The sequence below is a fragment of the Heptranchias perlo genome, chromosome 1 (assembly GCF_035084215.1).
Source record: "Heptranchias perlo isolate sHepPer1 chromosome 1, sHepPer1.hap1, whole genome shotgun sequence".
Taxonomy (NCBI): Eukaryota; Metazoa; Chordata; class Chondrichthyes; order Hexanchiformes; family Hexanchidae; genus Heptranchias; species Heptranchias perlo.
The window spans coordinates 86,537,312-86,562,682 of record NC_090325.1 but is presented as its reverse complement, the minus strand read 5'-3'; the positions used below and the strand labels follow the sequence as shown (position 1 = coordinate 86,562,682).

The 25,371-nt window shown below is 43.3% G+C and overlaps 1 protein-coding gene across 3 annotated transcripts in view; it reads left to right on the top strand.

Moving 5' to 3' along the window:
- LOC137323994 (phospholipid-transporting ATPase VD-like) overlaps positions 1 to 25,371 on the top strand; it is a 231,749-nt gene that overhangs the window by 127,857 nt on the left and 78,521 nt on the right. For all 3 annotated transcript variants that reach the window (XM_067988174.1, XM_067988168.1, XM_067988179.1), the window contains 8 exons: positions 6,611 to 6,815; positions 7,529 to 7,614; positions 8,786 to 8,892; positions 9,719 to 9,850; positions 14,481 to 14,608; positions 15,497 to 15,749; positions 19,909 to 20,141; positions 22,681 to 22,869. In XM_067988174.1, coding sequence (XP_067844275.1) covers positions 6,611 to 6,815; positions 7,529 to 7,614; positions 8,786 to 8,892; positions 9,719 to 9,850; positions 14,481 to 14,608; positions 15,497 to 15,749; positions 19,909 to 20,141; positions 22,681 to 22,869 — 1,333 coding nt within the window. The remainder of the gene's footprint in view (positions 1 to 6,610; positions 6,816 to 7,528; positions 7,615 to 8,785; positions 8,893 to 9,718; positions 9,851 to 14,480; positions 14,609 to 15,496; positions 15,750 to 19,908; positions 20,142 to 22,680; positions 22,870 to 25,371) is intronic.

Below are 25,371 nucleotides of genomic sequence, written 5' to 3'. Positions count from 1 at the left end.
CACAAAGCTGGGGTGGAATGTGAGCTGTGAGGAGGATGCAAAGAGGCTCCAATGTGATTTAGACAAGTTGGGTGAGTGGGCAAGAACATGGCAGATGCAGTATGACGTGGATAAATGTGAGGTTATCCACTTTGGTTGTAAAACAGAAAGGCAGATTATTATCTGAATGGTGATAGATTGGGAAAAGGGGAGGTGCAACAAGACCTGGGTGTCCTTGTACACCAGTCGCTGAAAGCGAGCATTCAGGTGCAGCAAGCAGTTAAGAAGGCGAATGGTATGTTGGCCTTCATTGCAAGAGGATTTGAGTACAGGAGCAGGGATGTCTTACTGCAGTTATACAGGGCCTTGGTGAGACCACATCTGGAGTATTTTGTGCAGTTTTGGTCTCCTTATCTGAGGAATGATGTCCTTGCCATGGAGGGAGTGCAACGAAGGTTCCTAGGATGGCAGGACTGACGTATGAGGAGAGATTGGGTCAACTAGGCCTATATTCACTAGTGTTGATGTGGAGATGCCAGTGATGGACTGGGGTTGACAATTGTAAACAATTTTACAACACCAAGTTATAGTCCAGCAATTTTATTTTAAATTCACAAGCTTTCGGAGGCTTCCTTTCACATCGTTCACCTGACGAAGGAGGAAGCCTCCGAAAGCTTGTGAATTTAAAATAAAATTGCTGGACTATATTCACTAGAGTTTAGAAGAATGAGAGGTTATCTCATCGAAACATATAAAATTCTAACTGGACTAGACAGATTAGATGCAGGGAGGATGTTTGCGATGGCTGGGGAGTCCAGAACCAGGGGTCACAGTCTCGGGATACGGGGTATGCCATTTAGAACCGAGATGAGGAAAAATTTCTTCACTCAGAGGGTGGTGAACCTGTGGAATTCTCTACCACAGAAGGCTGTGGAGGCCAAGTTATTAGATGTATTCAAGAAGGAGATAGATATATTTCTTAATGCTAAAGGGGATCAAGGGATATAGGGGAAAAAGCGGGAACAGGGTATTGCGTTAGACAATCAGCCATGATCATTTTGAATGACGGAGCAGGTTCGAAGGGCTGAATGGCCTTCTCTTGCTCCAATTTTCTATGTTTCTATGTTTGCAGCTCCACAACGCTTCATGACGGAAGCACAAACCTGCGCCACAGGCACCTGCACAAGAGCACAGAGGGCAACAACAGAGAGAGCAACGTCGCAGGAGGCACTACCCTCGCCACAGGGTCTACAGACCGAGGCTCAGCTTCCTGGACCTCTCTGAGGAGCAGTGCATACAGAGGTTCAGAGTCTGTCGCCAGGTAGTCACAGACATCTGCAGCCTCCTTCTTGCCGAGCTGCCCCCGGCTGGGCTGAGCGGCATCTCATTACCAGTCGCTGTCAAAGTCACCGCTGCCCTCAGCTTCTTTGCCTCCGGATCATCCCAGTGTGCTACCGGGGACATCACCGGGGTCTCTCAGTCGTCTGCACACAAGTGCATAAGGCGGGTCACCAATGGCTTGTTTCGCAGGGCCTCGCAGCACGTCAACTTCCCCGTGGACGACCTCAGCCAGACAGAGAGGGCAGTGGGATTCCACTCTGTGGCTCGCTTCCCACGGGTGCAAGGTGTAATTAATTGCACCCATATAGCAATACGAGCACCTCCACATGAGCCAGGATTGTTCATCAACAGAAAGGGGTATCACTCCATCAACACTCAACTCACTTGTGACCACCGCAAAAGATTCCTTCGCGTGTGCGCCAGATTCTCTGGCAGCTGCTACGATTCCTTCATTCTCAGGGAATCCAACATCCCGCCCCTCTTCCATGCACCGAACACCCTTAAGGGCTGGCTCCGCGGGGACAAGGGATACCCCCTGCACACGTGCTATAGGGCTGCTCGAGATGTAATTTAGGTGCCTTGATCTTTCTGGGGGAGCGCTTCAATACGCACCAGACAGAGTGGGACGCATTATAGTAGTGTGCACAACATGGCACAACAGAGAGGGGTGCCGCTTGAGGAGGCCCCATCCACACCTGCTACCCACACTGAGGAGGAGGAGGAACCCATTGGCAGAGCAGCAGCTCACCTGGCTACTCATCAGGCCAGGGAGTCACTGATATGTGAACGGTTCTCCTAACATCAGAAAGTGTGAGGAGTCCAGTCGTCTCACCACCTGGAAAGAGCAGCACCCACACCAGGCCGCCCACCCCTCCCTGCACAAAACAGTCCTGCAACTACACAAACACCCACTGTAAAGTGACCCAATGGGTGGCATCAAATGTTGCCGTTCATGGTGAACCTCATGAAAGGGTCCTATCACAAAAGCCAGTCAAGAATGGCCAAGACGTGGCAGTAGTAGTGACAATCATTACATTCAATGCCACTTTAACAAAAAACAAATATAAATGGAGAACATGACACTCTGCCAAACACCCTTGCACATACTCTTTGTGCTCACAAAGCCTTCCCCTTTCTCTTTCAACTACTTCTACATGGTGCATCCCCTGTGGCTGCAGCAGAGGTAGTGGCAGGTTGCTCTTGTTCGTGCCCTGACTGCTTAGGTGCTTTGGGCCTACACCCTCTGGGTTTTGGAGCCCGTGAGGGGCCCCTCCAAAGACTGCTCCACCTGCACATGTGCAGGGGCAGACTCGGCCATCTGGAGAGGAGGCAGCATTGCGGGTACTGGTTGAGAGGGGGGCAATGGGTGAGACATGGGAGCACTTTGAGTGGCGTCCCCACTTCTATGTCCCCTTTCGCCATCATCCCTCTCCTGGGCCAGGCCCACATCACTCCTAACACCCTGCTGGAGAACAGTGTGGTGGACATGCGTGATGCGTTAGAAGGATACTTCTAAAGTATCTGTCTGCCTGTTTAAGGTGGCAGAATGTTGTTCACCCTGAGTCTGAACTGCTGTTGTCAGAGCCTGAATGGACTAATTTGTGAGCCGTGCTTGAAGCTCAACGGAGACCAGCCTTCTTTCCATCGCAGACGTTCCCGCACTTACCTGCGACACTATCTCAGAAAGTTACTCACGTCCCTGTGACAGTATCTCAGAGATTCCCTCCCGTACCTGTGCCACCATTCCATTCATGCAGGAGTTGGACTCCTCCATCCGCTGCGTTATTGTGGAGATTGCGCGTGGCACCTGTTCCAGTACCTCGCAAATGTGCTGCTGTCCCTCAATCATTCTCCTTTTAAAGGATGGCCCCCGGGGTTCAGCATCTGTGTCCAGCTGAGCAGAGCCTGGAGTGAAGGTAAGTTGAAGATGAGCCTTAAGTGGGTGTGGGGAGTGATGCAGAATGGCAGTGCAAGCAGGTCACCCAGATGTAACTGAAATGCACTGATCCTGTGGCATTCACAGCATTAATGTACTCCTCATTTTGCTGTAAAGCACGGCCCTGAAAATCCATGGGAAAGGTGCATCCAGGCATAACTGCTGCGGCACACTTGCCAGGGATCTCTGCCGCTGATCCTGATAAAGTTCATGGGGTCAGGGGGAGGTACCCTGTTTTGAATGAGAGTGGAGGGCACCCACAGCACTGGGTAGTGCTGGTAGAGAGCCTGCAACAGGCCGGAAAGTCTGGCAGAGGTTGCATTCATTTTTTTCAGGCGACCAGGCCATGATCTTGATTGGACCTCCACTTCGGCCCCACTTCCATGTTTGGTAGTTTAGTATGCCTGGTCTCACTGGGTGAATTTTTGTCATCTCTGCCGGGTCCCTCTGAGTGCTGGGAAAGTGGAAACTTCCAACCTAGGGAGTCCCTGCCCCCTCCTCTCTTGATGGCCTTGTCTGGGGTGATTGGAGGCTTCGCCCTTCCACAGCAAGCCATCAAGGTAACTTCTGGGGAAGGTTTGAAACCAGCTCCAGGCCTAATTTGCGGCCCCTTAGGTGCACCTTGCCGGAGCTATTGCAGGAGTCATCCAGAAGGATCATGGATTTTCAGCCCCCATTACTTGAGTAAGCAAACTGGGCCTGTCTCACCGTTAAGTCAACATGGAGTGTTTGCGTGTACATTTAACCTCCATTCACTTGCTAGCTGCTGCAAAGTCTTTATTTGGTAAGCTTTTGCAAATCCTTTAAAATTGTGCCTTTGTCACTTTTTACGACTTGTGTTGATGTTGAAAGTGCAGGATGTTCACAACAGGAATATTTCCTGAAATGGGATCAGAATGCTGATATCAGGCATTTAAAAGGAGGTGTACGCTGCAGATTGGTACATACGAACAAGTCAGTAAACCTTGCTGATCGTCAAAGTGTAACTTTGGAAAGAATCGATGACATGAACCCACAAACCATATATGCCCTGCTATTATCGCTATAGTTTCATTTTTTTTTAATGGCACTTTTTATTAATGCTTACTTGATGGTAAGTTGCTATCAATGTAAGATGTTATCAACCCCCTTCTCTATCCCTGTCCTATGGGAGGGTGTTTACTCCCAGGACAGTGCTTAAGTGCCAAGTCATCAGGGGTTGCAGGCTCCCTGCTGTAGTATTGGGAGTCACATAGAGAATGTCACCAAATCCAACTCTTACCGTGATTCCTCTGGCCTAATGATAGGTCTTGTGGAAGTTTTAACATAAGGCTGTCATTTGTGTTGAAAGCCACAGGTTCAGCAGTGTGTGGTTGAACCTATAATAATAAAGTGAAAGGGTTGCTGTGGGACCTGTCCTGTGGCTCCTGCCCAGCGGGAGGAAGCTCAGCGCCCTGAACAGCAGGACGCACTCAGGCCGCTAACACAGTGAGATGGTGAATTGGACTCGTGCTGTGAGGAGAGCAGTCTCGTGAGTGAACTCCCACTCACACGGGAGAGGCATGAGCTGCACCTGCACATCACAGCCAGCATCCTGAGCCAGGAGAATGCTGGAGGAGAAATTCTTCATGGTTTGCTAGCAAGAGAACAGAAAGGTGTGAACTGGAGAAAAAAAAACTGAGGTGCAATACCTGAATTAGGCTTTCTAAAGTCCATAATTAAGTTAACAAGCGCAAATAGTTAAGTGAGATCTTGAAGAAAAAGTAATTTCTCTTGAAGGCCCAGCATCTTTGTGAACCCTGGCCTACACAGTACTGTACAACAACTAGTCCTTACAATCAGGGAGTTATCAATTTCACTGTAGTTCACCCACGGGCTCGATGGGCCGAATGGCCTCCTTCTATGCTGTAACCATTCTATGATTCTAGTTTTCCTATGAGCAGCACAGAAAGTTGGCCCCCAGGAAACCTTTGAAGAAGTCTTGAGGCTGGAGTAGTGCAGCCTGTGCTCATGGTGTCCCTGAGTGACTGTTTGACAGTGCTCAGGGAGCCTACGACTCCTGATGATAGCAGCGTGACTTGGATCACTTTCATGCAAGGACAGTGTCTGAGGGCAAAATAAGAGGGGGCAGCCTGGCCTCAGATCAGCTCTTTGCAATGCATGTACAAACAGCATGGGAGTGGAGAATACATACAGGATCGAAAATGTTAGACTGTCTGCCACACCGCACTCCTCTCCCCCGGTGGCAGACAGTGCAAAAGGAAGCTGAACAACTGATTGAGCAAAACGTGGTCAAATGAAGCAGTCTATAACTACATGACTGCTATAATTCTTTTTTGAAAGAACCCACTGTTGTAGCAGGACCTAGCTATAGTCAGCTGCCGCAACAGAGGAAAGATATTTATAGCACAAAAATAGTGTGCAAGGGTCCCTGGGGCGAGCATTTGTTTTTCCAAAGTTTGCAATCAGAATTCCAAAATGGTTCAAACTGACTCAGATTGTGATTCTGGATTTGACAGCAGCCTGTCTACTGTTTAATGAGTCTGTTGCGTATATGTAGCTGGATTTCTCCTATACCTCTCTGTATGTGCATCCCATTAAAAAAAATGCATCTATCTTCTATGTTTGAAACGTAACTGCAACTTGTGTGAAGCCGTGCCTTTCCACCTTTTAACTGGTTTGTTTTGGTTGGTTCCACTAAGTGGACATCCCCGGTTTTCGCACGGGGCACAAGAGATTGATGAACTCGCTCCACAATCCATTGCACACCATCTCTTCTGCACATTCACGGAAGAGATAGTGTGCAATGGATTGTGGGAGGATTTCAAATGTGCAAAAATACATGTACGTTAGGGACACTTTGTGAGTAGCACAAACGGAGGCTACAATCTCTGACAGTCACTTAAAAAGTGAGCGGATTGGCAACTATGAGTAATAGTTTATTTTTTGAGTAGGGTGTTTACTTGCAGTGCAGCTTCACTACATACCTGCTAATCTTGACCTGCAAACAGATTGCTTTAATCTCCACTTCCAATTGAACTTGACTAGAATGAGCAAAATCAATCACACAGAATATAATGACAGCTGTCGTTTATGGTTTGAATTGCCTTCTTTTATTGCAGTAAAACTGGCTGCTTCCAGATAGAGATTAAGATTCAGTTTAATTTTGTGCACCATTAGTGGCCAACCAGTGTTATTGGAAGAGTGAGTCACGCCTTCATTTTCACTGGTATGATGTATCCCCTTCAGGTACTGTCAAAATAAGATTCATGCTGACAGAATAAAATGGAATATCCCTAATGACCATTGTAATTTTAATTCAAATCCTTGCAGCCCTTCTTTGATGCTGTGAAGCTGTTGTGTTTGTCATTCCAGACGAGAGAAAAAGTACCTTGCAAAATGGTGGAAGGAAGTTCACGTGGGGGATTTCATCCGATTATCTTGCAATGAGATCATCCCTGCAGATATGGTGCTGCTGTACTCCACTGACGTTGATGGGATCTGCCACATTGAAACCTCCAATCTGGATGGAGAGACCAACCTGAAGCAGAGGCAGGTTGTGAAGGGATTCATAGAGCTGGTGAGACATTTCTTTAGGGACTAAAGGCCAGTAGTACAAAAAACTATGAAATTTGGATCGCTCCTGCACATGTTGATACTTCTGTATTTGTTCAGACAGAATTACCCACTATTTTTGTGTTTATCTAAAATATTTAACATCAGGAAAATGCATTTGAGTTTCAGTACATGGGCTTATGATTGAGATTACTAAGTGGCTGATGGCAAATTACCACCAATCAGCTAATAAGGTTTTAAAAAATCTCCTCATTAATTGCTTGTATATTTATAAATTTATAAATTTCATGATCCCATATTCCCAGCAGGGAGCTGCATGTGCAGGGAGTAGAGCTCGCAGTGTTGTAGTCCTGTCTCCAACGTATGCTCCCTTTGAGCACAACTTTCCCAGGGGATCGTGGAACTAACCATATTATACTTTTTGAGTTTTCACCCTCTTGCTACATTCCCAATACTCATGGGAGGAAGTAGATCTTAAAGGAGAATGATTAGATTTCCCCCCCCCCACCCCACAACTGAATCTGTTAAATTAATTGAGAAACAAGCTGTTGTGTTATAATTGCTGAACCTGTATACCTTTTAGTCTTCATTTCTTGGTGACCAATGCAACAAAGAGATGGAGAGATCGTACTTTTTCTGATGTTTCACAAATAACATTTGGGAATTATGTAAATAAGATAAATTGGCTTGTCCCTTACGCATTGGTTTTCTGTACAGGACTTTGAAGCTGACCCTGAAAGGTTCACCAGCAGAATAGAATGTGAAGGTCCTAACAATGATCTAAACAAGTTCAAAGGTTATATGTAAGTGTTCAGTGTTTCACAACTAACCAAGTAAAAGTTTAAGATGCAGTTTTAAGTGTTGGAAAACCTTTCTCGTTTGATAGTCAAACTCCTGGTGCAACCTATATCAAAACAGGTTGTTGCATAACCTTGGTGTCCTGCTTGACTGAACTTCAAACCCCACATCCACCAAGTCCACCTACTTCCACCTGCAAAATATCACCAATCCAAATCCCTAACAATGCATTGAGATCCTCATTCATGTCTTTGTCACTTTGAGCCTCGACTTTTCCAGTACTTCCTCACTGGCCACCTAAACTTCATCCTCCATAACCTCCAACTCATACGATAACTTTGCCATCTGCATCCTGTCCCATACTAATTCCCTTCACCTACAATGTCCTCCTTCTAGACCTTCATTGGCATCCCATCCCTTAGTGTTTTGACTTTAAAATCCTTGTTCTTGTCAACAATCCATCCATTGTCTTGCTGCATTCTATCTCTCTGCATACACCCTCTTCTTCTGACTCTGGTCTACCATTGGTGATGGAGCCCTCAGCCATCATACCCCTGCACTCTGAAATTCTCTGCCTTGCTACATCTCTCCCACCTTTCAAAATCCACCATTAAAACCTACTTTCACCACCCTATAGCCACTTTCCTTAACTTTTGTCCTGCTCCTTCTCGTCTCTGACCCCCATCTGTGAAGTCGCTTGGAGTATTTTGCCATATTAATGGCTCTATAAAATGCAAGTTGTTTCTGACTTCATATCTGTCCTGGTTCTTCAAACCCAACAACAAAGATAATACAACAATCAACAACAAACCTGTAATAGATTGTAAAAAAAAAGTTTCACCAGTTGAAAATGGTAATGAGCCAATCGTTCATTAAGGGATCAAGACTTGCAACCTCTGAAAGTTGATTTTAAGTTAAGAGTTAAGTGTGCGTCCTTTTGATTTATGTGATACACCCATGATATTTGTTTATTAAGGCTAGGAAGTGCTGGTGAGAGAAAATGAATAGGTAATGTAAACAGTCCCATCACACCTCACAACAGTCTTGTTTGAATAGCTCAAGTATGAAAATATGCTTTTTCAATCAGTTTCTCTGAAGTAGAAGAATAATAAATACAACTATTGTTTTTCCTTCATTAATAATTATCTTTCCTGAAAATTGCTGTTCCGTCTGCAGGGAACACCAGAATAAAGAGCGGGTTGGTCTCAGTAAGGAAAATCTTTTGCTTCGAGGTTGTACTATTAGGAACACTGAGGCTGTTGTGGGAATCGTTGTTTATGCAGGTTAGTGTTAGAACTGAACCTTCACTTGGTATATAATAGTATGGCAATTCTACAGTTTTGTGATAAATTTTCTTGACCACACATATTTCACATTGAGATTTCATGAAAATAAAAGGAGCAGCATTCTTTAATTGGCATCGCTGATGGTAGAAAACTTAAGGTGACAGCCATTTGAAAACAACATGTGAGCCAGTGACATATATTGGGATCACTATTACGTCTGTCCTTCCAGTCAATCTGGTTTAGGAATGTGATGGTGTTAATTTTTGTTCAGGAGAAATGGAATTCTAAGCATTTTTTTAAAGGTTCGTCCTCATGGTTCCCTTTTGAAATCCAAATTATGCTTAATTTTAACACTTATTGTGATATTTTTGTCTTTTTTATTTTGAACAGTGCGTCTTGATGACATCATCTCGAGTGCACCGACTGGGAGGATTTAATGGTTTAACTTTCTGTTGCTCTCAGTAACCCCAAGCAATACGCCCCTTTATCTACAGCACTCATATTCAAATAGCACTTCAAAATCAAAAACTGAAATCAAAATGATGTCAGAGACCATGACCATGGTGTGAAAGGTGTTATGAATTAGTAACAATGCAAGCATGTGTATACTGGTGCTGCCCTAGGAACTAAGAATAGTCTAGTTGACAAATGGAGCCCACTTGGAAGTTTTCTCTTTCAGCCATTCATTCTCAGTTTCTCATCTGTATAGCTGTTTTATGTTGTTTAATTACAGTATTTAAAGAAAATGCTCACTTTGTTTCCGGTTTTATTTAGCAATGGCATTGGATTTTCAGTTTATGTTTCATTGTTTTTTCTGAACCAGGGCATGAAACCAAAGCGATGATGAATAACAGTGGCCCTCGCTACAAGCGCAGCAAACTGGAAAGGCAGCTTAATACAGATGTTCTTTGGTGTGTGACCCTACTATTGGTGATGTGCCTGATTGGAGCATTAGGTAAGTGGGCAAAATGTGACTGAAAGAAGCTTGGCTTGACTGTACACAATGAAGTAAGTATATCTTTCTGTGTGAGAAATTGCACAACACACGCTTATCAATACAGAGAAACATATCCTTGTTGAAGTGCTAATTAGCCATAAGCGTTTAATTAGTTTGTGGTGTAATTTGAATGATACAACTCAGAATGTCAGCTTATATCCTAGAAACATAAGGCAGCCATTTTGAAATTAATCAGAAAACTGAAGTTACAATGCCCACTGCTTTAGTCTTTTCACTTTTTTTTCCCTTGTTCAACTGGGATATCTGTTCCTATGGAATACAAGAATCCCTGTAGGTAGGGGAATGTTGCGTAACATCTCACAAGAAGGACATGCTCACTCACTGTATACAGTCAAATAATGCCGGTTGTCTGTAACCAAACTTGATGAATGCTCAAACACTCCAAATAAAAATGAACAACCTTTCATTGCTGTGTAGTGCTAATGCATTTTCATGGAGCTTAGCTCAACTTCCTCTTCTCTGAGGTCCAGATAAACTGACAGGTCTGTTTCGTGTGTCTTGGCCAGATGCTTTCATATTATTAAAACAGAATGTTTGCACGCTAATCAAGTATCTTCGATTTTATCTATGAAATGTCCGTTGTACTGGTGAAGAGGGAGGTAGGACCAATGCCATGGAAGGATTTGAAACTGAAGACCAGGATTTTAAAGTTGAGGTGCTGGGGAATGGGGAGCCAGTAAAATTTAGAGATGATGGGGCTAATAGGAGTGCATGACTTAGTACGAATTGCAGAGTTCTAGATGAGTAAGGTAGCACTTGGAAAGCCAGTGAGGAAATAATTTCAGAAGTCAAGCTTAGATGTGACAAAAAGCATGAATGATATCCTTAGATACGGGGGTGGTGCCAGAGGACTGGAGAATTGCAAATGTTACACCCTTGTTCAAAAAAGGGTGTAAGGATAAACCCAGCAACTATAGGCCAGTCAGTTTAACCTCAGTGGTGGGGAAACATTTGGAAACGATAATCCAGGACAGAATTGACAGTCACTTGGACGAGGGTGGATTGATTAGGGAAAGCCAGCACGGATTTGTTAAAGGCAAATCATGCACCATCTACAGCACTGCAGCAACTTGCCAAGGCTTCTTCAACAGCACCTTCCAAACCCGCGACCTCTACCACCTAGAAGGACAAGGGTAGCAGGCACATGAGAACAACACCACCTGCACATTCCCCTCCAAGTCACACACCATCCCGACTTGGAAATATATCGCCATTCCTTCATTGTCGCTGGGTCAAAATCCTGGAACTCCCTTCCTAACAGCACTGTGGGAGAACTTTCACCACACGGACTGCAGCGTTTCAAGAAGGCAGCTCATCATCACCTTCTCAAGGGCAATTAGAGATGGGCAATAAATGCTGGCCTTGCCAGCGACACTACATCCCATGAACGAAAAAAAAAATCGTGTTTAACTAACCTGATAGAGTTTTTTGATGAGATAACAAAGAGGCCAGATGAGGGCAATGCGGTTGATGTGTATCTGGACTTTCAAAGGGCGTTTGATAAAGTGCAGCATAATAGGCTTGTCATCAAGATTGTGGCCCATGGAATATCGAGAGCAACGTGGATACACAATTGGCTAAGGGACAAAAAACAGAGAGTAGTGGTGAACGGTTGTTTTTCGGACTGGAGGGAGGTGTACAGATGTTCCCCAGGGGTCAGTGCTGGGACCACTGCTTTTCTTGAGAAATAGTAATGACTTGGACTTGGGTGTACAGGGCACAATTTCAAAATTTGCAGACGACACAAAACTTGGAAGGAGGATAGTGATAGACTTCAAGAGGATAGAGACAGGCTGGTGGCATGTGCAGACACGTGGCAGGTGAAATTTAACGCAGAAAAATGCAAAGTGATACATTTCAGTAGGACGAACGAGGAGAGGCAATATAAACTAGAGGGCACAACTCTAAAAGGGGTACTGGAACAGAGAGATCTGGGGGTACATGTGCACCAATCGTTGAAGGTGGCAGGGCAGGTTGAGAAAGTGGTTAAAAAAGCATAAGGGATCCTGGCCTTTATAAATAGAGGCATAGAGTACAAAAGTATGGAAGTCATGATGAACATTTATAAAACACTGGTTTGGCCACAACTGGAGTATTGTGTCCAGTTCTGGGCACCGCACTTTAGGAAGAATGTGAAGGCCTTAGAGAGGATGCAAATGAGATTTACTTGAATGATTCCATGGATGAGGGACTTTAGTTACATGGATAGACTGGAGAAGCTGGGGTTGTTCTCCTTGGAACAGAGAAGATTGAGAGGAGATTTGATAGAGGTATTCAAAATTATGAAGGGTCTAGACAGAGTAGATAGAGAGAAACTGTTCCCATTGGTGGAAGGGTCAAGGACCAGAGGACATAGGTTTAAGGTGATTGGCAAAAGAACCAAAGGTGACATGAGGAAAAACTTTTATTCAGCGAGTGGTTAGAATCTGGAACGCTCTGCCTGAGGGGGTGGTGGAGGCAGATTTAATCATGGCCTTCAAAAGGGAACTGGATAAGTACTTGAAAGGAAAAAAATTGCAGGACCACGGGGAAAGGGCGGGGGAGTGGGACTAGCTGGATTGCTCTTGCACAGAGCCGGCACGGACTTGATGGGCCGAATGGTTGCCTTCCATACTGTAATCTTTCTATGATGAACCTTTATAAAATACTGGTTCGGCCACAACTGGAGCATTGTGTCCAATTCTGGGCACCACACTTTAGAAAAGATGTGAACGCCTTAGAGAGGGTGCAAAAAAGATTTACTAGAATGGTTTCAGGGATGAGGGACTTCTGTTACGTGGATAGACTGGAGAAGCTGGGGTTGTTCTCCTTAAAGCAGAGAAGGTTGAGAGCAGATTTGATAGAGATGTTAAAAGTCATGAGCGGTTCAGACAGAGTAGATAGAGAGAAACTGTTCCCATCAGAGGGGTCGAGAACCAGAGGACACAGATTTAATGTAGTTGGCAAAAGAACCAAAGGCGACATGAGGAAAAACTTTTTTACGCAGTGAGCGGTTATGATCTGGAATGCACTGCCTGAAGGGGTGGTGGAGGCAGATTCAAGTGTGGCTTTCAAAAAGGAATTGGATAAGTACTTGAAGGAGAAAAATTTGCAGGGCAAGGGCAGGGGAGTGGAACTAGCTGGATTGCTCTTGCAGAGAGCCGGCACGGGCTCGACGGGCCTCCTTCTGTGCTGTGACCATTCTATGATTCTACGAGAGTTTTAGCAGTAATGGGAATGAGTTAGGAATGTAGGTGAACAATGTTGCAAAGGTGGAGGTAGGCAGTCTTGATAATGGACTTGCTGTGGGTTTGAAGCTTAGCTCAGGATTAAGCAAGACATCACGAATGTACAGCAATGTCCTTTGTGCTTGTTTTCTGTTATGTAAGTTAACAAGTGCCGGATAGTTTACAGTCTCATACCCTCCATTTCTCTGCCTTATTTTAGCAAAAAAGCTTTCTCTCACCCACCACTCTGATTCTCCTAATTATGTTAACATTTTGCCTTTGTTGCTTTCTTCCCCCATTTCCCCTCTCACGTTCGCCTCTTGTCAGAACAGATTTAAGTTCCATAGCTATAACTTAACATTAGTTTAAAATGTGCTGCTATTCTTATTGTCCTACTGTTAACCTTCTCACACTTGCATCTACTAGTACATCATAACATTTTATATACCTTGCTGCCACACAACATGGCAACAAATCAATATCTGGTCAGCTGGCTTACTCAAATCTTTTTTCCTGCTAATCCTTATTTAATAATATACCCTTTTGGTCATTTTTAGCATGAATATATATCGTCTTACATTTCTTAACATTAAGTAATTTGTAAATTTTCCCTGTTGCCAAGTTGTTGTATATCTCTGATAGTATCCTTAAAATGTCCTGCTTTCCCACACGTCTTGATGTGGTCTACAAGCCTGGATATTCTACTTTTAGTATCTTTGTTAATATTATCATAAATATTGTGACCAGCAAAAATCTCTGGATCAATCCCTAGCAGATCTCCTGATCATTGTTACCCAATTAAAATTGTTACCACTGGAAACTGATTGTGAATCTTGGAATTCTCTATCCCAAAGGGCTGCGGATGCTCAGTCGTTGAGTATATTTAAGATCTGAGATCAATAGATTTTTGGACTCTAAGGGGGTTAAGGGATATGGGGATCGGGCGGGAAAATGGAATTAAGGTTGAAGATCAGCCATGGTCTTATTGAAAGGCGGGAGCAGGCTTGAGGGGCTTTTTGGCCTACTCCTGCTCCTATTTCTTATGTTCTTATGTTTCCATTTTTAAATTATCTATGAGATACTTTGTGTAATTGATTTTATCTTGGATGTCAATAGCTTGTCCTGTACTACTCCATGATATGCTAACCTGTTGTTTGCAGTGAGAGCATTGCAATGCCATATCTTATAGAGCCACCAAAAATCCTACCAATGGCTTGTTTGTGACTCTCAAATGAAGTATTGTGAATAGAGCAGTCCTTTTATCCATGGTTTCAAGTAACTTTTCATTTTCTGAAATGTTTAAAAATAATGCAGTTCAATTTCTTGGATGTCTAACCTTAATGCCTCTTTTTTATGATAAGGTCATGGGATTTGGTTAAGTGGCTATTCGCAGATCCTTATTTTTAATGTTCCACAGCCAGATGGAGAACATACTCCTCCAGCTTTGGCAGGGTTCTACATGTTCTGGACCATGATAATTTTACTACAGGTAAGGAGGCTGCACAAATGACTTAGTTAAATGGATCACTATTGTTTTGAAAACTAAAATTCGACCCTGCTGGAAATTTGGCCCCTTCATGAACACAAAAAAGAAAATCCTAGCAAGGTATTTCTTAAATTTATACGTTTATGGTGAATCGTTGTGCTTATCAGTGTTGAGGAACTGAAAACTCTCTATTTTTGGTCCAGAGTATATTTCGGAGTAATATGAACAAATGCAGAGTAAAGAGCAAAGTAGTGCTGAAACCCGGCCAATTTTTCCCCTTTAATTGTAGTGTCCCTAATACTGTCTTGACTGAGATCAATTAACTCTTTACAGACCAAGGGTTAAACCTGGGACCTTCCCGGTTCTGTATGTGACAGCTACTCACTGCGTAACCAACTGAGTCACTGAGAGAGCTGATCAAGAGCTCTTCTAACAAATAGTTGTAGCATAATGTTATTTTAATATTGACCAAACTTTTTAGAAACCAGTAAGTCTGTGATCAACACCTAGTCTGATACTCAGAGTCACAGAGCACTTCAACATCTGGTACAAATTGTGTGGAGAGGAAGATGTATCCCCACCTAGAGATGGTAGGAAAATCCTACAGTGAATTTACAGAAATTGCATTGGCTAAACTCTGGGAGCTGGCTGACCAGCCTTTAATTGGAAATTGATGCAAAACACAGAAGTTCTAACAGAGGGATTTAAAAAAAATAAGATGCTTAATTTTCCATAAAATATTTATGTTCAGTATCGGGAGCTGGATAACCATATTTTACATTCAGTGAAAGTGTAGTGATAATATCTGTTCAAACTGAAACTTATCCTAAGCAATCTGGTTCAGTGTAAATCCTGATTTTATTTACACCATTCTGGCTCTTTATTTCTCAGGTACTGATCCCAATTTCCTTGTATGTGTCTATTGAAATTGTCAAGCTGGGCCAAATACTCCTCCTCCAGAGTGACATTGACTTGTACGATGAAAACACCGATTCAACCATACAGTGCCGGGCCTTGAACATCACTGAAGACCTGGGACAGATCGAATACATCTTCTCAGATAAGACTGGAACACTAACTGAGAACAAAATGGTCTTCTGCAGGTGCAACATTGCTGGGGTGGAATATTCCCATGAAGAAAATGGTATGTTCCTGTCTATGGCCTCTGACTTTCATTTGTTGATTTCTGTGGCATCTACTGATATTATTACCGTTTGCTAGATATTAAGGGCACTTAAATCTTCACATGGACTTACCCCACTGTCTGAGTTGTGAATATACTGACCAAGAAGGTTCTAGGTTCAATCGCAATACTGTGGTGACTTAGCTCATCATGGGAGCTGTAAGAGCGCTACAATTGGTTTCAAAACCCCTGAGTTAGGAAGGAGAAAATCAGTTGGGCTTTCTTGAATGCTATCCAGTGACTTTTGCTGAAACGGTACTCGTGTGGACAGGATCAGGCTCGCAAATCTCACCATCAAGGTTGACACATGGCCACTTGGGTGGAACACCAGCGAGCAACTGGTCATTGTGGAACTGGACCATACCTGAAAGAAAGACTTGCATCTATATAGTGCCAAAGCACTTCACAGCCAATGAAGTACTTTTGAAGCATCGTCACTTGTAATGCTGAGATACAAGGGAAAAACCTTCCTCAGGCATTCATAAGCAATTCCAATATTGTCACCTTGTGATTTCAAAACTGATGCACTAAAAACCTTCAACAAAAAAACACGTCTGAGAAACCAACCAAATAAATTCTTCCTCCTTCCACCCAAACCCCACTCAGCCAATCTAAACTAATTGAATTCACTGGGAAAGAGTTTTATAAGATCATAACATTATAATTTGTATTCTGATAAACACTGTTGTACTTAGTACCTTGTAATGCCATATATAATTGTGATCTGATGATGTGGTTGTATTTTTCATATATCCACAGTTGTATTTCTTCTTAAAAACTTCTCTTCCATGCAGTGGCAGGAAGCAAAGGGCAATGGTTGATGGGTGTTTTTGTGACTGGAAGGCTGACTCCAGTGGGGATCCGCACAACTCAGTACTGGGTCCCTTGCTTTTTGTGGTATATATCAATGATTTAGATTTAAATGCAGAGGGCATGATTAAGAAGTTTGCAGATGATACAAAAATTGGCCGTATGGTTGATGATGAGGAGGAGAGCTGTAGACTGCAGAAAGATATCAATGGACTGGTCAGGTGGGCAGAAAAGTGGCAAATGGAATTCAATCCAGAGAAGTGTGAAGTAATGCATTTGGGGAAGGCAAACAAGGCATGGGAATACACAATAAATGGGAAGATACTGAAAGGTGTAGAGGAAGTGAGGGACCTTGGAGTCCATGTCCACAGATCCTTGAAGGTAGCAGGACAGGTAGATAAGGTGGTTAAGGAGGCATACGGGATACTTTCCTTTATTAGCCGAGGCATAGAATATAAGAGCAGTTAAGCCACACCTAGAGTACTGCGTACAGTTCTGGTCACCACATTACAGGAAAGATGTGATTGCATTAGAGAGGGTACAGAGGAGATTTACGAAGATGTTGCCAGGACCGGAGAATTTTAGCTATGAGGATGGATTGGACAGGCTGGGGTTGTTTACCTTGGAACAGAGGAGGCTGATCGGAGATTTAATTGAGGTGTATAAAATTATGAGGGGCCTAGATAGAGTGGATAGGGAGGACCTATTTCCCTTAGCAGAGGTCAATAACCAGGGGGCATAGATTTAAAGTAATTGGTAGAATGATTAGAGGGGAGCTGACGAGAATTTTTTTAACCCAGAGGGTGGTGGGGTTCTGGAACTCACTGCCTGAAAGGGTGGTGGAGGCAGAAACCCTCATTGCATTTAATAAGTACCTGGATATGCACTTGAAGTGCCGTAACCTACAAGGCTACAGACCAAGAGCTGGAAAGTGGGATTAGACTGGATAGCTCTTTTTCGGCCGGCACAGACACGATGGGCTGAAAGGCCGCCTTCTGTGCCGTAAATTTCTATGATTCATTCCTATTATGTATTTATTGTCTCCTGCACAAATTGGCTGTTGCGTTTGCCTGTATTTCAAAAGTATTTCATTGGTTGTGAAGCATCCTGAGGACATCAAAGGCGCTATATAAGTGCAAGTTCTTTTGTTTTTACCTGCAGTGCACTACTTTGTGGCTGAAACAGCACATGACTTGGTGCTTGGCCTTTGCCAGTACTGTTTTTTTTAAACTAACAATTTTTTGCTTTCCTTCCCTCCCTACCTCCCTCCCCTTGATAAGTGTCTGCCACCTGATTGGTATCACCCACATAACTCTGACATAACTCTGGGTTAGCAACCTAAATTTTTTTTTAAAATACCTCTTTCTGTGTAATACTGTTGTGATTCAATATCTTGTGACATGTAATTTTAAAAGTTGCTTGAACAGATTAAAGCAAATCCATCTAAACAGCGGCAAAAATAAAACAGTTAGGTGGGAAATCTGAAATAAGAACATAAAATGATGAAAGTGCATAGCAGGTCAGTTAGCGTAGGTTAATGTCCTGGGTGTGACCCTTCATCAGAACTGGCATGGTCAGGCTAAAGAAGCCCCTCTTATGGAACAAGTCAGGACCTACCCAAGAGAATAAAGAAGGGAGAACCACAGGTAGAAGTTACCTATCTTTCTCTTTCGGATACTGATCAATCTGTTGTCTCTTTCTAATATTCCTAATTTTTTTCGGTCAAATCTGATTGGTCCATAAAAGAGCAAATGAAAACATATCATTGCCAATAAAACTCCCGTTTACTTTGAGGTTTTGTATGTTCCACAACCCATGCCCCACACACACACACACCCCTCCCCACCCACATCCGTTTTCATCAGATGAGGCCACACATTGGATTACAAAGTACTCCACCTATCAGCCTAGTTGAGAACCAGCAAGAACAGGTCCATAGCAAGTAGTATCTGAGGTTGAATGATACATTTAAGACTGTTATTTGAACATGGGCAGTCTGCACAATCTTTCTGAATTAAAAAGAAAAAACACTTCTAAAACAAGAAGCTACTTGTTAGGAAATGAATTATTAATTACACTTTTAAAAATAAAAGTCAAGGTAAAGAAGAGAGGAATATATCATGTAAGATGTTTAACCTCCTGCACATTTTGCAGTGTTGGTCTAGAATGACCCTTTTTAAATCTCATTGCAAACGGGACTGGAAATCTGATCTTCTATTCAAGTGAAAGTGAGGCAGACATGTTTTATTGACCTTTTAGGAAGAGGCATGTCCACAGTCTGGCAATCATCACTATGTATTTGGTCTTTTTACACAGATCAGGAACCGTCTTTGACTTTTTGACACAGTACTTGTTGAATTCTATTGTAAACACAGCAATACCTGATGGAGACTGTGTTAAAAAGATAGATAGTTGCCAATCTGTCTGTCTGTAAACTAATCAGCGAGCTCCATACCAGCCAGCAGACAGGCTCTATGAGCATCCAGTGATGGGTGTTAGTGGCAGTGTACCTATTGTATGCTTGTATTGTCCAGTACATTAGCCAAATGTGGCTGATTGGGAATCCAGGTGTGGCGAATTGCATTGCTGATTAGTAAATAAAAAATGAGCAATAGACACTGTTGGGCATTTGATCTCAACACTCATATTGGCACGGTATATGCATGTGTACTTCAACCTTTTTGCGCGTTTGTTAGTAAAATGGTAAGACAAATGGCAGAGTGTGAGAGTGTTTTTTGATCATTGTGCATGCTTTACTTCTTGGTTACTGAATAGTGGTAGATATTTGTTAAGTAAATATACACATGGGAAGTATATTTATCTGTATTGTGTGAGTGTATGCAAGGGGTTTTCTACAAAAATTAGTGCCTGTGGCTAAAACGATGTTGCCCCAGCCACACCTGTCTAGTCAGCATTTTCTGTTGGACAACACTGTTGAACACACCCAGAGAAGCTCATCTACTTCCTTGTACAGTTGCCCCATTAAAGGGCACATCCATCATGAAAAGATATTTGACCAACCTTGCTTTTTGGATTGTGGACAAACTGAAAAAGGTGTGTGTCATTTTGTGCACACATGGAGTAAAGATGTGTTTCAAGACAGTTTTGTGCATAGTGCCCCTTTAAGATCTTTAAACCTAGTATGTGTAAAGGAACAGAATGTTCAGCATTGGTTGGTGAAAGGATTCAGTTCATTGAAGAAATGCCATCTGGCGTCATTTATGTGAAAAGAGAAAGCTGGAACACTTGAACCATTCCAGTACAAGCTCTTTACTTTCATCTTGGTTTTTGTCTTTTCCCTGCCCCTCAGCAAAAAGACTGGAGTTGTATCAGGATTTTAACTCTGAAGAGTTATCTAACATTTCTCTGGGATCCCTTTGTAAGTCTGGGCACCGTTCGGACAGCTGCAGATCTATACCTATGCTGCGGAGGCAGAGCTCATTGAATTGCTTAACGACTAATTGCTCAACACTGAGGGAGGGAGATGAATGTGAAGATGAACATGAAAATGTTACACACCATGTGGCATTCAGCAGCTCAATTGTGAGTATGCCCGCTACGTGCTGTTTCTTTTGATTATAAAATGAAAGTCTTATTATTCGTATTTCCATTGTACAGTGTTCTAACTTTGAATACATAACAATACCACAATAGATTAAAAAAAAGAATCAAATGGGGTTCATTTTAATCCCCCTCTCTCCGCTCACCGGGGGGAGGGGGAATCGGTGCGTGGTGGTTATTAGGATAGTTCAAGGTCACTTATCGGCCCCTCGCCGCACTGTTCCCGCCCCGCGACATTTTATCTTCACCGACTTCGAAGCCAGCCGAGGCTCCCGCTGCAGGCAGGTGGGAACCTAATTTAAATCTTTAAGTCACGAGCCGATGATGTCATCGGCGCTGCAACAGCATTTTAACTTCTGCATTCTTGAGTCTGAGGAGTGGCCAGAAGAGGCCAAGTTAAGTTTGAAAAAATAACTTGTATGTGAAATTGTCGTGGGCCAGGAGGAGCAGAAGTGCTTCCCTGGGCCCTGCAAGGATAACTCGGGCCTCTCCTGCCCTCGGCTTCCACCTCCCTTGACCTTGATTGTTCCTGATCTCCCTCCTTCCTCACTTGCCGGAGACTGTTTCCGTGGGTCCCTGGCCAGATCGATTGCCAGCCACTTCAGCCCCCACACAACAATAGCTCTTAGCTGGTAGCTGCTCACTTGACAGGATGAGGGGAATTTTAACCCCTCAGGACGGGTGTACAGTGGTCGGGGGGGTTAAATTCTTAAAAATAGGAAACCCGACCGATCCCAACCCGCCACGATCGCGCCAACTGCCGGTCTAATCGGGGTGAATAACCTGCCCTCGAGAGGCGGGTCAGTAATTATAAAATTTAAATCCGGCTGCGTGCCTCAGATTTTAGCAGCCATTTGGATTTAACGGCTGTGGGCCGAGTTTCCCAGAGCTCGGGAAACCCAGCAACTAAAGGGAGGCAAGTGCTGCTGGACCCAGTAGGTAAGTGCTTTCTCAGCACTGCTTGTGGGCCAGGAGGAGCAGGTGTGCTCCCTACCTGGCTCCCCCAAGCAAACCAGCTCCGTTTTGCCTCCTTCCCCGTGATCGTCCGACCCCCGCCCCGCGCAATCGGCCGACCCTTCCCTGATCCGATGTCCACTCCCCCCACAGTGATCTCTCCCTCTGTCCTCTCCGGTCCCTGGCTGTGGCCAACTACCGCAGGCCTACCTGCCCGACAGCCAGCCAGCCTCTCAAGGTGGCTGACTGCCGGTTGGGAAAAAGAGAAAAAAAATTCAAATGAGGTCCTGCCCTTAAATTTGGCAGGACCTCCATGTTTGCCAGGTTTCCCAGCTGCTGACAATCACCCCCGCTCCCTCCCTGCCTCCCTGGAAATATCAGGGCCAGTGGGTGTATTTATGGTATTGAACATGAACCAGACACAGTGGGTGTATTTATGCTATGGAAAAAATGAAACATACACAGTGGACCCCCCTTTTCTCACTTTGTCACTCACCCTTTTTTCCTTTAGCTGAATACACTTTCTAGCACAGTTTATAGGACACAAAGCAAAAGCTGCATCAGATGTGTGATCAGAACACAGTTCTTCTCTCTCTCTCTCTCACCTACATATAGCCTCTCTTTTTTTAAAAAATGGCTCAATATAAATTTACCTCAATAAAGCTTTTGAAATCTGTCCACTTGTGTTTTTGGTTGAAAGTACTAGAATTTAACATTTAACCAAAGATAAGATCTTAAAGCTCAGCAGATTTTTTCTTAGTTGCAAATAGTCTGACAATTTTATTTCAGGTATTTATTAAACTTGAAGAATGTATTAAGCTTCAGTGTACTGTATCAGATAATAGTGCAGCATGGGTTCCAACTTGCTCACCTCCACATGGTGAGTTCCCAGGTTCGGTGGTGAGGCCAGATGCCAAGGTACTTTCTGTAAACAGAAAATGGAAAATCCTAGGGAGATTTGTTGTAAGTGCATGAATAAACTTGGGTTATATTCCCTGGAGACAAGGAGCAAAGAGGTGATTTTACTGAGATCTTTAAAATATTAAAGAATAGTGAATTAATGTGTTCCCTCTAGTAGGGGAATCCAGAACAACGGAACATACTCTTAAAATAAGAACTTGCTCAACTTAAAATGAATGAAGATAAAAATTCTTCATACAAGAATGTGGAATGTACTGTCCCAGAAGGTCAAAGATACAAAATCAATTTTGGTGTTTAACAGTGGGCTACATACTTTACAAGAAATGGTATTAAGTGATATGGTGAAAGAGCAGGAACTTGGATTTTTTTTTAAAAATAAATCTGTTATGACTAACAAAATGGCAGCACAGCTTTTATGGGCTGAATGTTCCTGTACTTTTCTTTTTTAAAAAAAAAGCCCTTGCCCTCATAAATTTTTTTAAAAACTAAATGCTTGTGGAAAGTGAAGCCACTAGAATTACAACTTAAAACAAGTTAACGTCATTTCTATCCCCCGTCCCCCTCCGCACTCCTGCCTCCTGACTCTCTCTACCCTACAGGTTTTAACGGATCCCCCAGCCTAATAATAATGTGTTCTAATTTGCAGGAGAGGGATGTTGCACCAGATTCTCGGCTACTAAAGAAATTAGAACGAATCACATCTCAGCCACTGGACTTGTTGGATGAGGCAGATAAAGGGCTCTCCCTGGAATTCACATACATTGTTGACTTCTTCCTTGCCTTAGCCATCTGTAACACTGTCGTGGTGTCATCTCTTAACCAGCCAGGGCAGCGGGTAAGGCCAACATTTATCCATTGTTTGCTTTATTTAAATAAAATTTTCTTGGGTGACTGGTGCAGTGGGTTAAATGCTGCCCTTTCAACTCTGGAATCTAATTTAAATCAAGTACTGACTGATGGCAGGAAACTCTCCCCCGTTTGATAACTATAAAGGTTCTATGGGAAATTAATTGGGAAAGTTTCAATCCAGTTACAAGTGGGTGTGGGCCCACAGTACAAAACTACCTCTAACTTGACATTATTTGTTCCTAAATTGAGATCTCCCTCAAAGCCCACAATATTGTTGGCGGAAGAAGTGGAAAATTTTCATTGGTACAGTGTGAGGGGCCGGGGGGAGGTACTCTTCTGAGGTGGGGCCTAAGGCAGAGTTAATGAAGCTTAATGTTAAAACTATGTGTAAAAGTGGAAAAATATCCTCCTCTCCAGCACTGGTTTCCTTCATCTTGATGAACCATGAAACTCATCTAATAATATATTTTTCCTCTGCTACCTTCCAGTCTCCTGTAGCTTACAATTCTTCAAGCAAAGCACCTGCACCCATCAGGTGTTTATAACAGCCACAAGATGTTCATGGTAAATTGTTACTGAACTTTATTTCTTCAAGAAAATAAATACCAAATGGATTTATCAATCTGCAATCTCAGTAATGGGACCCAAGAGGGATGGCCTTAAAAAGAAAATGCACCGAGGGAGTCTCATAGAAGCAATTTGAAATAATGCTGAAATGGGATGGACCTGGCAGGAACTGAGGCAGTAATGTGTGGGAAGGTGTAAAGTTAGATACAAGATTAGGTATAGGTTTTCACCAGAAAAATTGATAAAGAGGGAGATAATTGAATACAAGAGTAAACTAACAAGAAATATAAAAACAAATTGTAATGGGGAATAAGGAAATGGCAGAGACATTAAACAAATATTTTGTATCTGTCTTCACAGTAGAAAACACAAAAAACATACTGGAAATAGTGGGGAACCAAGGGGCTAATGAGAGTGAGGAACTTAAAGTAATTAAAATTAGTAAAGAAAAAGTACTGGAGAAACTAATGGGACTAAGTGTAAATCAAGAGGTGAAAGGGAGGGAGGAACTTAAAACATTTACGATCACCAGGGAAAGGATTCTGAACAAATTATTAGAACTAAAAGCTGACAAGTCCTCAGGTCCTGAAGGACTTCATCCTAGGGTCTTAAAAGAAGCGGCTGCAGAGATAGTAGATGCATTGGTATTAATTTTCCAAAGTTCCCTAGATTCTGGAAGGGTCCCATCAGATTGGAAAATAGCAAATGTAACTCCTCCATTCAAGAAAGGAGGGAGTCAGAAAGCAGGAAACTACAAGCCAGTTAGATTAACATCTGTAATAGGGAAAATGCTAGAATCTATTATTAAGGAGGTTATAGCAGGGCACTTAGAAAATCTCAATGCAATCAGGCAGAGTTGACATGGCTTTGTGAAAGAGAAATCGTGTTTGACTAATTTATTAGAGTTCTTTGAGGAAGTAATAAGCAACTTGGATAAAGGGGATCCTGTGGATGTGGTGTACTTGGATTTCCAGAAGACATTTGACAAGGTGCCACATCAAAGGCTACTACACAAAATAAGAGCTCATGGTGTAGGGGGTAACATTATCATGGATAAAGGATTGGTTAGCTAACAGGAAACAGTGAGTAGGGATAAATGGGTAATTTTCAGGTTGGCAAGATGTAACGAGTGGAGTGTCACAGGGATCAGTGCTTGAGCCTCAACTATTTACAATCTATATCAATGACTTGGATGAAGGGACCGAATGTATGGTTGCTAAATTTGCTGATGACACAAAGGTAGGTAGGAAAGTAAGTTGTGAAGAGGACATAAGGAGGCCAATTTTTGGAAGGCCGAGCGGGTGCGTTGGGGACGGGGGGCTCCTAAAATGGCAGAATCCCAGAGCAGGTTCGGAGCCCGGCTCCAACCCGCTGACTTCCGGGTTCCCCATGACGCGTTCAGGTGCATGCGCAGCTCCCACATGCGGGACTCCCATCGGCAATTAAAGCCGGCGGGATGATAATTTACATTGTTATTTAGGTAGTTGAGGTACTGACAGACCTCATTGACTGGAGATTTTGGCAGGGGTGCAATTTTGAAGGATCCTCAGCGTGTTTCCCGTGCTGTGGGAAACACTCCCTTTTGGAGCAGACGTGTTTCAGCCAGCAGCCAGTGGGAGATGCAAAGGATTATTTGACAGTTGGGGGGAATACCTCATTTATTGCAGCAGGGCGCTCTGTCACTTCAGACAAAGTTTTGGCTGCAACACCTTTGTCTTTCCATTCAAAATTATTAATTTATATCCTAAACTCTGCTGTGCAAACACGTTTACCTACTTTGCGGACCCCCTCAAACTCACACAGTCAGGATGGGGGGGCGCCATAACTGCATTCATCACGTCATCCGAGGACGAGCAACATCACCAGCCTTGCCAGGCATGCCGCCCACCTCCGCCACGTGGAGCTCCACAACACAGTGCTG